The 14,395-nt window shown below is 43.6% G+C and overlaps 2 protein-coding genes across 2 annotated transcripts; both read right to left on the bottom strand.

The window, feature by feature from the left end:
• Nucleotides 1-216: 216 nt before the first annotated feature.
• On the bottom strand, nt 217-1,176 carry LOC112650231 (olfactory receptor 2S2-like). The gene has a single exon (XM_025432976.3). It carries the CDS (start codon nt 1,174-1,176, stop codon nt 217-219), a length of 960 nt encoding a protein of 319 aa, XP_025288761.3.
• Nucleotides 1,177-12,482: 11,306 nt separating this feature from the next.
• Nucleotides 12,483-13,442, bottom strand: LOC112650228 (olfactory receptor 13C7-like). Its single transcript, XM_025432973.1, has one exon. It carries the CDS (start codon nt 13,440-13,442, stop codon nt 12,483-12,485), a length of 960 nt encoding a protein of 319 aa, XP_025288758.1.
• Between the last annotated feature and the right edge of the window lie 953 nt (nt 13,443-14,395).

The following is a 14,395-nucleotide window of genomic DNA, read 5'->3' on the forward strand; positions in this document are numbered from 1 at the left end:
TATATAAATTAGACCTTCATTGTCTGGCATGAGTTGAAACTCTCAGATATATGGCTAAGAATCAGAAGATGCATCTGAGAAGTTAATCATTCCCTGAAAATCGACTGAAGGGCAAGCAACCATTCTGGATAACTTGACTTGTCTTTTGAATGGCAGCTGTAATGCTCAAAAGTCCTCTGTCCCATAGGGTGAGAACCACAGTGGAGCCCTTCTACATCACCTGGTGAAGCATTTCTGTGACATCAGGTTCCACACAGCAGACTTCACGTCCTTGTTCCTGAGGCTATAGATGATGGGGTTGAGCATGGGGGTCACCACTCCATAAAAGAGGGGAATGAGCTTGTCTGAAAGGTCCTCTTTATTGTCTTCCAGCGAATCCTTAGATTTGGGCTTTCTATACATGAAAAATAAGGTCCCGTAGAAGATGACCACCACAGTGAAGTGGGCAGAGCAGGTGGAGAAAGCCTTTCTCCTCCCCTCAGCTGAGGGGATCCTCAGGATGGTAGCAATGATGAACACATAAGAGATAGAGATAAAGAGTACTGGGACCCCCAGGAAGATCACATTTGTCACTCCCATGCTGATGACATTGATGGAGATGTCAACACAGGCCAATCTCAGGACAGCCAGGATCTCACAGGCAAGGTGATTGATGACATTGTTTCCACAGAAAGGCAACTGAATTGTCAAGGATGTGTGTACCACAGAAGCAGTACCACCAATAGCCCAGGAGCTGACAGCCATGGGCACATAGGCAGCCTTGCTCATGACCACAGGGTACCTCAGCGGGTTACAGATGGCCACATAGCGATCAAATGCCATCATGCCCAGAAGCACACACTCTGTGGCTCCCATGGTAAAAGAGAGAAACATCTGCACAGCACAGGCTGAGAAGGAGATGGTTTTCCTGGGGGTCAGGAAGCCATCCAGGACTAGAGGGACTGAGGAGGTTGTGTAGCAGATGTCCAGGAAGGAGAGGTTCCCCAGGAAGAAGTACATGGGTGTGTGCAGGCGGGAGTCAAGGATGGTCACCAGGATGAGGACCCCGTTGCCCAGCAGGATCATCAGGTACATCAGGAGGATGAGCACAAAAAACATTTTCTCCAACCCTGGGTGGTCTGAGAGTCCCAGGATAATGAACCCCGCCACAGGGGAGGACCAGTTGGCTTTTTCCATGTGTTCCCCCTTCTGTCTTCACCAAAGCACAAAAGCAGCATTTGAGGCTTTCTTGTGAAGCGTCTCAGGCATCTAGTAAGCCGTCAAGTCCCAGCTACGTAGTAGGAGAGCGTACGCGTATAAGAGATAAAAGAGATAATAGGTAGGTGTGCTTACCCCTCAGATGAGAGAAGGTCCAGGCTGGAACAGAGTTTAGCAATATTGTACGCAGCTGTTTGCGAGGGAGTTTTTCTCTCATTGCCTGTAAAAGCAACTGAGGCCCAGAGGGGGAAGTGATCTGCCCAAGTTTGAGTAAAGTGGTAATATACAGAGGACCTGAGTTCAGCAGAGCTAATCCCCAGTCAGAAGGGACTTTTCCTCTGCTTTATGGTGAGCATTAGAAAATGCTATAAATTACATCTTTTTTATATACATGCATAGATATTTCATGTAATCTCAGCTTTCCTATGTTCTCGGGTACAAGAATCCCCAAGCTGATCTAATTCTTACAACTACCAAGGTTTCGAGCCTTTTTAACATCGATTCCATTTGGAAGGAACTTGTTTAAAAGTGTACATCTAAATCCAGCCAGGATAAAGCCGAGGTAAACGTTCAGCCACATGAGGATGACTTCTTGACTCTGCCCACCCTCCGCAACACAGACGTGACCATTGTCAGTACTGAGATCTGCCTGTTTTAATACACATTAATGGCAATATGTGGGGATGTGCCCTCATGGGGAAGAGCTTTATGAAGTCCACGGAAGCAGTAACCCGGGCGAGTGACCCACACTATGGGATGAGAGCCATGAGCTTACTGACCAGTTAACTCCATTCTTAATGACCACGCTGGCGACAGTTATCACATAGCAGGATATATGGCATTCACTTCTAATCCCACCTCATTAGACTATTGGTGAAATTCTAAACTAACGGTGACTAAGGAATGTTTTCCTTTGTCCCCTCATGTTTATACTTTATTCTTGGGTAATGTCTGACTCTGCCTCCATTGTGGTGTTTCATGCAAGCAGCTAGCTTACAGGAAGACTTGTATGCTTTTGTGTAGAGGATTTCCCGTCTCTCAGCTACAGTTGCCCAGACTCTGTATTCAGAAACCCCACTTGTAATATGTCTATAGCTCTTTCTTAATGGGGGTGGTGTATGAATATAAAAGATAGTGAAAGGGAATAAAGGGGAAAGGAGAGAAAATGAGTAGGAAATATCAGAGAGGGAGACAGAACATGAGAAACTCCTAACTCTGGGAAATGAACAAGGGGTGGTGGAAGGGGAGGTGGGCGGGGTGTGGGGGTGACTGGGTGACAGGCACTGAGGGGGGCACTTGATGGGATGAGCACTGGGTGTTATTCTATATGTTGGAAAATTGAACTCCAATAAAAAAAATTGAGGTGGTGTGTGTGCCTGCGTCCTGTAAGTGTGGGTGCACATGTGTGTGTGTATGTGTGTGTGAATGTTTGAGTGGGTGGAGGGTAGAAGAGAAGTGGTTAATCTTTATGACCATATATTTTGTGCCACTTCTTTGCAACATTCCACAGAGAAGATGTTATCTCTCAAGTTTTATGGGTAAAAGTAACCAAAGCTCAGAAGAGCCAAAGATTCGGTTCTTAAGTTTGAGTGACAGAGCTGGGGCTGGATCCCAGGCGCCAAACCTGGGTTCTTTCCACCAAATAGCTACACAGATACTTAAGAGAGTCTGTCTCTCCAATTCAGCCCTGTGTATTCTCTGATCTGTCTCATTGTCCACACGCTCTTGCTTCAGTCATGGTAGGACTTTATGTCAGATATATTCTCAGGCAGAGTAGCTCATGCCCTGAACCTAGACTTTGTCAGCCTCGGCACTAGTGACATTTGGGGCTGGGGAATTCTTTGCCGTGTGGGCTGTCCGGTGCATCATAGGATGTTTAGCACCATCCCTGACCTCTGCCCACCTGTTGCCAGTAGCACCTGCTCCTTGAGATGTAACAATTAGAAATGTCTCCACACATTGCCAAATGTTCTGGGAGGAGAAGGAGGTACCAATCGTGCCTGGCAGAGGAGCACCGATCTAAATGAGGAAGGGTTGCCCCCATTATGCAACCATGGGTTTCATTGTGTTTTCCATGCAAGCCTAGGACCCTGCCCCATCCCTAATTCAGCACGTGAGGGTGCTCCCGAGTGCTCAGTGCAGGCCCATTCTGGGTGCTTCACCATGAAATTCTGCCCCAGCCTGTCTCCCATTCCTCCCAGTGGCTCTCCCAGCCCCAGAAAAGGAAAAGTCAATGCCACAAGCAGGATTCAAGAGTGACTAGGATATGCTGTGGTTGGAGACCAGGGACGGTGGTTCTGTGAGAGAGGCCATCCTGTCCACTCTTTCAGACAGAACTGTGTACACAGAAGCTGATTCCCATGGACAATGTGCTGTGGACATGAGCGATGCACAAGATTTGACCCATGTGAGAGCTGCTGCCATGGAAGTCCTTCATGCCTGCCATGCTGAATGAAAGCTGGTTCAATTGGAATGAACTGGATGGCTAGGAAGATCTTGCACACTGAGCCCAGGGCTGTGGGGCCTGTCCCTGTCTGTGACATGGATATCTGTGTAGCTTGAGCCAGTCCTGGCCTCAGTTTGCCCCTGTGCATTGTGAATGGGCTGAACAAGTGCTTCCCAGGGCATCCCAACTCTGTCGTGAGCTGTCCAGCACTGTCCTCACCAGACAGGGAGCAGACTTTGATGAAGGAGACAGCCCACTCTCTTCAATGTGTGGCACGCCCGTGTGTGTGTGTGTGTGTGTGTGTGTGTTTGTGTGTGTCTGTGAAGGAGAGCTCTGAGTACTTGGTTTCCCCTCAAGACATGGCCAGTTGGAAATAATGCTGTGCCAGGCTTTGGAGGAGATTCAGGATGGAAGAGAACAAAGAGCTCTGACACCTACAGCCCCAGGTGGCCATGTGTCAGCCTGTGAGAGCCAGGAAAGGAAGGGAAGTCTTTACCTTTGTGGCTGCATCCTACAGGTATGACACCTCAGCTTGTCCCAGGGACAGAGCCTTGCTTGTGGGCTGGTCACTACTGATCTCTGGAGTTAGCAGGCAGCTGAGAAGAGGACAGGAACACAAGGTGGTCCAGAGCCCCATGCACACGTACAGCCTCTCTGGAGCAGTTTGCATAGGAAACAGAATACATGAAAGGCCCACGGAACTCAGGAACTCCAGCTTTGGGAAGAAATTCCAAAGGATCAATGAGAGCAGAAGGCCAGTATCTCTCAATAAAGGCATTCATCACAGCCATATTTATGAATGAATATGGGAAACAAAATACCTACTAATAAATGGCTGACGATGCCATTTCATATAATGAAATATTAGACTTTAAGTTATGTTTATAATTGTATACCGTTACACTACAATAAAGGAGGAAGAATACTTGTGTACACACTCTTATACTCAAATTAGATGGTCTTGACTGAGCCACCCAGACACCCCAATATTATCAAATTATCTAATACAATGGGCAAAAATTACTTTGTGTTCAGGGGGGAGATTCTCAGTATAGTAATTTCTCATTAGAAGCATTTTGCTTGGGATGCCTGGGTAGCTCAGCGGTTGGGTGTATGCCTTTGGCTCAGGGTGAGTACCCAGTTCAAGGATCGAGTCCCACATCAGGCTCCCTGATGGGGAGGAGCCTGCTTCTCTCTCTGTCTATGTCTCTGCCTCTCTGTGTCTTTCATGAGTAAATAAATAAAATCTTAAAAAAAAAAAAAAGAAGCATTTTGCTTGGCAAAGGTTCGGTTCCTGCCCTGCCAACACCTCCAACTGTGGTTTGCAGCCGAAGATGGCCTTTCTGACATATGGTCACAAGGTCAATAGCAGGCTCAGCTATATCACGATGCCTAGGTCACTCACCTCACTTCAGCTCATCGTGTGGCCATTTTCTCATCTTGTTTCTTCAAAGAAGAAGGGAGGGTGCAGTACAATAAGATACTTAGGGAGTCACATGCACATAACTGTCATTACAGTATATTGTCATAACTCATCTATATATTGGTTGTTGATCTCTCACTGTGTCAGATTTAGATATTAAACTTGATCCTAGGTATGTATGTATAGGAAGAAACAGGATACACAGAGTTCAGGATTCTCTGTGGTTTCAGGCATCTATTGGGAGTCTTGGACTGTTTCCCCCATGAAAGAGGGGTAGGAAGAAAGTGAGGGAAATAGAACTAGCCACAGACTGGGAGTCACAGACAATGATAGGTCCCAACTTGCTGTCTGCTCACCCTCTGACCCTGAGCAAGGCTCAGTCTTCTGGGAAATCTCAGCAAGAAATCAGGCTGCTTTCCTCCCAAGGGTCTGGGCTCCTCCCAGGGAGGATGGAACAGCAGTGTCAGGGCAGGGGCTTGGTCACTAGTGAGCTCTGTAGAGCATGAGGGACTGCTTCGGTTTACCTTAGCTGTTCCTCTCTGCTCCAGCAAGCTGCTCACGGTCAGTTGCAGCTGGAAGGTTCTTGGAGCAGAGGCAGGGTGAGGAGGCAAGTCTATCTTTGGAAAATGCTCTTCAGAAGTCATGGCCACCATCCCTGTCCCCACCACAGCCCAGAGCTCCCTACCTGCATCCTGCTTGCAGCCACTTCTCTGGGTCTTCTGATACCGGACACAATTCTCAGCTTCTCACTGTGCCCTGGGCCAGGCCCCGGATGCCACAGAAAGACCCCGGACACTCCCCTGCTGGACTTCCTTTGCCCCTGAGATCCTCTTTCTTCTTCTCTGCTGACATCCTTGTGGGAACTTTAGCCTCTGCTGCTGTTTCCTTCGCATCCTTCCTCCTAGCTGTGCAGGCTGACTAGGTGCCTCAGCTACAGACTCTTCCTGGACAGGACCTGTCATCCTGATCTGAAGCCCAGCGATCCCAAGGGTACCTTTTCCCCAGCAGTGAAAGGATTCCCCAAGCAGCAGCTGTGATCTCTTACAGGGACTCTGTTAGTCCCAGAAGCAATCTAAAGTTTGGAATGTCAAACGTGCATAGGGTACAGGCCTTAAGCATACCTGGGGCCTCCAATTAAAGGTAACAACTGGGACACAGTCAACTGGGAGAAGGTCAACTGGAGAAGAGCATACAGCAGATGCCACTGTCTTCTGAGCTTTCCCTTTGGTCCCAGACCAGCCAGTGCTCCATTCAGAGACAAAATACATTGTCCCATGTGAGTCCTAGGCATCCAGAACGGGGAGACAGGAGAAATATCTAACTACAGCAGCAGCAGAATTGACTATGTTCATTGAGGCCCTCCCATGTGCCTGTCACTGGGACAAACACTTTGTAACCATTAATTTAACATTTTCTCTACTTCCTCACCAGTATATGTTATTTCTTGTCTTTTTTAATGTAGGCATTCTGACCATTGTGAGGTGCAGAATGTCATATCCAGAAAAACGTTGTTGAGGCCAATGTGCAAGAATTTGTTGCCTATGTTGTCTTTTAGGAGTTTTATGGTCGAGTCTTTCCTTTCAATCTTTAATCCATTTTTATTTCACTTTTGTGTATGATATAAAAATTAGTCCAATTTCATTCTTTTGCATATAGCTCTCCAGCTTTCTCCACACCATTTATTGAAGAGACTATCTTTTCCAGATTGGTTTATTCAAATTCAATTAACTAACATATAATGAATGTATTATTGGTTTCAAAAGTAGAGGTCAGTGATCCATCAGTCTTTTATAACACCCTGTGTTCATTATATCACATGCCCTCCTTAATGTCCATCACCCAGGTACCCCGTCTCCACACCTCTCTCCCCTGCACCGACCCTCAGTTTGTTTTCTATGATTAAGAGTCTCTTATGGTTTGTCTCCCTCTCTGATTTTGTCCTGTTTCATTTTTTCTTCCCTTCCCCTATGATCCTCTGTCTTGTTACTTAAATTCCACCTGTAAGTGAGATCATATGATAATTGTCTTTCTCTGATTAACTTATTTTGATTAGTATGATATCCTCTAGTCCCATCCCCATTGCTGAAAATGGTAAGATTTCATTTTTCGATGGCCAATTAGTATTCCACTGTATATACAAACCACTTTCTTTATCCATTATTTGTTGATGGACATCTGTGCTGTTTCCATAGTTTGGCTATTGTGGATATTGTTGCTATGAACAGCGGGTATAGTTGCTCCTTTGGATTACTACATTTGATTCTTTGAGGTAAATCCCTAGTAGTGCATTTGTTGGGTCATAAAGTAGCCCTAGTTTTAACTTTTTGAGGAAGCTCCATATTGTTTTCTTTTTTTTAAAATAAATTTATTTTTTATTGGTATTGAATTTGCCAACATATAAAATAACACCCAGGGCTCATCCCATCAAGTGTCCACATCAGTGCCTGTCACCCAGTCACCCCCAACCCCCGCCCACCTCCCCTTCCACCACCCCTAGTTCGTTTCCCAGAGTTAGGACTCTTTCATGTTCTGTCTCCCTTTCTGATATTTCCCACTCATTTTTTCTTCTTTCCCCTTTATTCCCTTTCACTATTTTTTATGTTCCCCAAATGAATGAGACCATATAATGTTTGTCCTTCTCCGATTGACTTATTTCACTCCGATGTTTAGAGCAGCAATGTACAAAATATCCATATTGCTTTTCAAAGTAGCTGCACTAGTTTATCCTCTGGCCAACAGTGAGATAGTTCCGTTTGCTCTGCATCCTCGCTAACCTCTGTTGTTTCTGCATTGTTAATTTAGCCATTCTGACTGCTGTGATGGGGTATCTCATTAGTGTTTTGATCTGTATTTGCTAGATGCGGAGTGATGTGGAGCATTTTCTTATGTGTCCGTTGGCCATTTGTATGTCTTCTTTGGAGAAATGTCTGTTCCTGTCTTCTACTCGTTTCTTGACTGGATTGTTTGTTTTTTGGATGTTGAGTTTGGTAAATTCTTTGTAGACCTTAGATACTAGCCCGTTTTCTGATAAGACATTGACAGACATCATCTCTAGTGCTCAGGTTGTCTTTTGGTTTTGTTTACTGTTTCCTTGCTGAGCAAAAGCTTTTTATCTTGATGAAGTCCTAGTAGTTCATTTTTGCCTTTGTTTCCCTTGCCTTTGGAGACGTGTCTAGCAAGAAGTAGCTCTACTGAGGTCAAAAGGTTACTGGCCTTGTTCTTTTCTAGAAATCTGGCCATCTCTAGCCACATCTATCTATGGAACAAGTTTTGTTTGGCCCTCGTAATGCTTATCTTGATACGATTAAAGAATTTGGGGAGGACAGTCAGCTCAACTCCACAAGCACCAGAGGTAAGCAGTGAACCTGGAGCTGGGACAGCTATTCTTCATCCCCTCCCCAACTCCTACATTTCTTCCTGACAGCAGTTGCCTGGGGTCCAGGAAGATTACCTGTTTGAAGAGTCAGGCAGCTCCTGCATCACACCTGGTCCTTTCCCTCAGTCCAGCATCTGAAATGCTCTGATTCAACATATTTGGGTGAGTACATTCTTGACATGTGATCATCTGTGATGTTTGATTTGGTGGTGCTAGTAAAAGCTTTCAATGGATATTGTAATCTCTTGAAGATTTTAGGTATCATCCTAACCTGCAGTAAATGGTCACTAGTTGTAATGAGGTGGAAAATGATCAGCACATACGCAGAGCCCTGAAAGCCTCCTTTGGACAGTGGTCTGTTCTAGACAATTTGGATATCGCAAAAACACGGGCTGAGTTGAAGGCTGGTTTTCTTTGCTTCTGAGACCTTTAGGTCAGGGAGCTCTCATGTTTGCCTCCAAGCTCTGAGCTTGGACCTTCCTTCCCTAGTAACAGAATGGGCCTGCTCTAGGGATGGGAAAGTGGATGGAGCATGGCTCATGCCAACCTATTGGCAAGAGGGAAGAAAGCTTTTGAATGAGGGTACTTGGGTGGAGGGTAGTTAAATGTCCTGAGGCTTACTTTCAGGGCTTTTCCTTCTTCAAATTGAACATATCTTATTATTTCTCCTGTTGTTGTATGATCATTATAAGTGAGTAATATTCATATAGGTCTCTTATAGTTCTTTATATATTTTCCCCTAGGTCGTGTAAAGTGTTTGTGAATTATATAAAACCACTCTAGTGTACTTTCTTACTACTTCTTGTAGTTTTGGCATTCGATTAAAATTGTTTCTAGTCAAACAACATTTGTGAATTGTTTTCTTTTTTTCTTCATCTCAATATTTATTTTCTTTATCTTCCTGATCTCAATTATTAGCTAGACTCTGCAGATGTCATAAACATTGTAAGTGGGTGTCCTAATCCAAGTTGTAGGCATGCTGCTTGCTGATGTTCTGATAGTTTATTGCATGTCAAGGATGACTTCCTCTATTTAAGTCTGCTACTTTAAAAAAGTCAGAAATGGAGGTAATTATCAAGTGACATCTCAATATTTGTTATTGAGATCACTGATGCGGGACTCGATCCCGGGACTCCAGGATCATGCCGGGGGCCGAAGGCAGGCGCTAAACCACTGAGCCACCCAGGGAACCTCCACCGTTTCTTTTTGAATCTATTACTAAAATGATTGCAATAGATCTCCTAATCTTTCCTAAAGTTAGAAACCTTTAAGCCCTTTAAGAAACTGGGTAATGTGTATCATGGATTTAATACACAATTATTTAAATCTACTCAAGTTCAGTAATGACTTTTTCATTTGATAATTGTTTTTTAAATAAATAAATATATATATTTATTTATTTGAGAGAGCAAGTGAGTAGAGGGGCTGAGGAAAGAGAATCTTAAGCAGACTCCCTGCTGAGTGTAGAGCTCCATTCAGAGCTAGATCTCACTATCTCAAGTTCACAACCTGAGCCAAAACCAAGAGTGGGATGTTTAACTGACTGGACCACCCAGGCACACCTGGTCAACTCTCTTTGTTCATTTACCATCATTTAATTCTTACCAAAACTCTTCATCCTACACTAGTCTACTGGTATTTTCTCTCAAAATTTCAATAAGCATACTACGACTTTTGTTATTTCAGTATCAGTGCAATGAATTATACTCATAAGATTCCCCTTCCCACCACATTTTTCATGAGACCTATGGGTTGTAACTGTACTTCTCTTTCTTAATTTCTCAGCTTAATAAAGTCATCTAGATGTAACTGGGGTCACAGCATTGCTTCTTTTTAAAAGTTTTTATTTATTTATTTATTCCTAAGAGACACATAGAGAGAGGCAGAGACATAGGCAGAGGGAGAAGCAGGCTCCCTGTGGCATCATGACCTGAGTCGAAGGCAGACACTCAAGCACTGAGTCACCCAGGCATCCCACAGCATTGCTTTGTTGTTACTGTTTATCTCGATACATTTTCTAATTGTTCCTTTATATATTTGTTTTTGTATGTTTGGTATCAAGCATGCATTAGACTTTATTGATCTTAAGCATTTGATCATTCTCCACTGTGTCTTACATACCATATCTGTGGCATTCCTTCTATTATTTATTTGTAACTGTTTGTTATGTGAAATTTATAAATAAAATTTCTTTTTGAGAAAGAGATTATAGGGATATGTATTGTCTGTGCATGTGCCAACAATGTCTTTTTAACTCTCATATTTGTGTAATGGTCAGAGCGTGCAGAATTGAACACTCACAGTCCTTTTCCCTCAGAACTCTGTTCCACTGACATTTCATTTAGGTGCCAGAGCAGGAGGCTAATGGCAGCCAGATTCTTGTTCCTTTTTGGGAAATATGCTTTTCTTCTGTGGAAGAGTCTATAAAATTATTTTGGCATATGTGAGAATCACAACTTATCCTTGGATCGACTGTACATACGTATGTCTTTTGCTACCATTCTTAAATGGCAACCAGTGAACTTTTTATGAATAAAATATGCAAAATTTCTATTCAGCAAAATGTTTTTCTCCTCCTTAATTATTTTTTGCTGTTCATCTGTTCTGTTTTTTTCTCATGAATAAAATTAGAGTTCCCCAGGTCTACATTTTATGTCTCTGACATGTTCTCAAATAACCGAATTTTCTCCCTCTCTTTCTCTCTCTCTCTCTCTTTTTTTTTTTCCCTTTAAGTCCAGGAGGTAAACTTTAGTTCTTTTAATTAAAAAGTTCATTTTAAGCATTGTTGTATCTACTTTTAAAGACTTCTGTTGAATTTTATTTGATCATCAATGTGGACTTTTCCCATAAGACAAGTTTTTACCTCCTAGTCACCTTTTCTCCTAGCTTCTCTTCAGTAGACTGCTTCTGTTTTCTTGATTCAATAGCCTCCCGATTTCCACAGAGAATACCACTGAGACTTTTCTTCACTGTCTCACCATTTTCCTGCAATAACTCTTTTCCAGCAAAGGCTGTTTGTTTTGATGGTACTTTATTTCCTCCCTACTGGGTTAATAGTTCATGTCAGCTCTGAGACTTTCTATTCTGCTCGTTCTTTTAGTTGGACTTCTAGATTGCTACCTATTGGGAGCTGACTTGGAATTCCTCACCAGACATGGGAGCAATTGTTAGATATCTGCTGGTGGATATCACCTTCTTCTCCCTCTCACTGCTCTGTACAGTTGGATATTCTTAGCTAGAAAAGCACCTGATGGTCACCACTTGGCTGCACATTGGTCAAGCCACATCAGGACAAGATAATTCATCTGATTCTCCTAAATACATCTCTGTTTCCACATTACTCTGATGACCTATGGGAGGCCACTGATCTCTAGGGACAGAAGCCAGGGATGAATAACATCTTCAAAAAGAGGAAAGAAAGAAGTCCTGAGTGTTTGACACTTGCATCAGTTTTGCCACAAGCTACTAACCTCTCTGTTCTAAAGGTGTGAATGATTTTCTGATGGGGACCATGATTAAGGACAGAAGAGGTTAGTTATGGAGGCATAGGAAGAGAACAATTCAAGCAACAGTTTTAGGAATTAATATGAAAATAAGGAGAAAGAAACAATGAGGATAAAGATAAAAATATTACTGTTTTTAAAGATGTTGTAGGACATGTTAAAGGTACCATGAATGCAGGGCCCATCCAAATATGTTCAAAGAAAAAGACCAAGGAGCAATGGAATTATAGATCTATACAATAGAGTTTTTGTAAGTTTAAAATAAAACTTGAAGAGTCATTTTTCCTGGCGATCAATTAGTTCAGTATGCATCCCAGAGATAGACAGCTATGAGGCTTGACCAATGGTATATACTTTTGTAGAAGTGCCTATAGAACGGGAGAGCTTTGTCCCATCAAATACTTCCTATTCACATAAAACTCTCTGTGTAATCAGAGTGCCCATGTACCTTAGATGAAACTGGCCCTTTAGCATATTCTCTGAGCCCCTCAGGTGAGAGAAACTAGGGAATAGAGATCTATCAGGAGCCTTCCACCATCACTGGATAAAGTGTTTGTGAAGTACCAGATTCCTCACAGCAGCCTTCACGTCCTTGTTCCTCAGGCTGTAGATGATGGGGTTGAGCATGGGGGTCACTACCCCATAAAAGAGGGAGGTGAGCTTGTCAGAAATGTCCTGCTTGTCTGCCCCCTGAGGATCCTTGGATTTGGGCTTCCCATACATAAAGAGGATTGTTCCATAGAAGATGACCACTACAGTGAGGTGGGCAGAGCAGGTGGAGAAGGCCTTTTTCCTCCCCTCAGCTGAGGGGATCCTCAGGATGGTAGCAATGATGAACACATAAGAGACAGAAATAAATAGAACTGGAATGCCAAGGAAGATCACATTAGCCACTGCCATACTGATCACATTGATGGAAATATCAGCACAGGCCAACTTTAGGACTGCCAGGATCTCACAGGTGAAGTGGTTGATGATGTTGTCCCCACAGAAAGGCAGTCGCATCGCTAAGGATGTTTGCACCGTGGCAGTCATGCTTCCAGCTGCCCAGGAGCTGGCAGCCATGGGCACATAGGCAGCCTTGCTCATGACCACAGGGTACCTAAGTGGGTTACAGATGGCCACATAGCGATCAAATGCCATCATGCCCAGTAGCACACACTCTGTGGCTCCCATGGCAAAGGAGAGAAACATCTGCACAGCACAGGCTGAGAAGGGTATGGTTTTGCTGGGGGTCAGGAAGCTGTCAAGAATAAGGGGGACTGAGGAGGTTGTGTAGCAGATGTCCAGGAAGGAGAGGTTCCCCAGGAAGAAGTACATGGGTGTGTGCAGGCGGGAGTCAAGGATGGTCACCAGGATGAGGACCCCGTTGCCCAGCAGGATCACCAGGTACATCAAGAGGATGAGCACAAAGAACATTTTCTCCAGCTTCGGGTGGGCTGAGAGGCCCAGGAGGATGAACCCCATCACAGGAGAAGTCCAATTGAACCTGTCCATGATATATCTTCCCTGTCACCTACAGGAACTCAGAAAGCCAACTTCCTGATCTCTGATACCTAAAGTGGGCAGAAAGCCACTGAGGAAACTTGTCTTGCTGAACAGCTGAAGAACAGCCCTGGAAGTCTGGGAGACTCTTCACATTGTTCTAAGTAAATGCAGAGAAATTGGTTAAAATCTACTTTGTGATATTTGGCTCCCATAGAGGTGTTTGAGATTTCACAAAATTGGATTTAATTTTCCTAATTTCATTTCAGATTAACATCACACATTTACCTTGGCTTATACCATGTGTGGCTGATTCATTTTAATCAATTTTGTGAGAATTATTACACTCCATTTGTATGAATTTTTATTCTTTTGAGGCATAAGACTAGGAGAGATAACTGATCTTCATTCTCACTTCCTATCATTCCCCTCTCCAAATAATTTTGGTTACGACTTCTCTTCTCTTTTATAGTTCTCTCTCATAGTCCCCAGGCCTTTGGGATATTCATTCATTCACTCATTCATTCTTCACACATTCCAAACTACTTGGAGCACTTACCAAAAGAATTGGCTTTCACCAATCACTCAAGGTATGGGAATTATCAAGTCTCTTTTCCTTTCTGGGCCTTTGTTTCCTCAATACTCACTTTGGAATGGATTATATTTAGAGATATTCTATCCAGGAACTAAATGATCTCAATGAATTTCTCCTTCTTGGACTTTCTATCCTACCAGTAAGATAACCTTCTCTCTTTCCTTCCAGTTGACCCCATGCCATGGAGTCACAAGGAATGAAGCTAGGAATTGGGCTGGGCCCACAGAGTTTACACATCCTTTTACAAGCTCTCTCTTACCTTTTCTGTAAATAGGGCAGTGAAGAAAACCACTTATCTGAGGTCCGGGAATAGTTCAGAGGCTGAAATTAGCCAATCTTCTTATCTGAAAGTAGCAGCCAGAGGAGTTAG

This window comes from Canis lupus, chromosome 11 (genome assembly GCF_003254725.2).
Source record: "Canis lupus dingo isolate Sandy chromosome 11, ASM325472v2, whole genome shotgun sequence".
In the NCBI taxonomy this organism is placed as follows: Eukaryota; Metazoa; Chordata; class Mammalia; order Carnivora; family Canidae; genus Canis; species Canis lupus.

Excerpts from the sequence above, each read along its gene's own strand:
- LOC112650228 (XM_025432973.1), bottom strand. The coding sequence starts at position 13,442 with ATGGACAGGTTCAATTGGACTTCTCCTGTGATGGGGTTCATCCTCCTG.
- LOC112650231 (XM_025432976.3), bottom strand. The coding sequence starts at position 1,176 with ATGGAAAAAGCCAACTGGTCCTCCCCTGTGGCGGGGTTCATTATCCTG.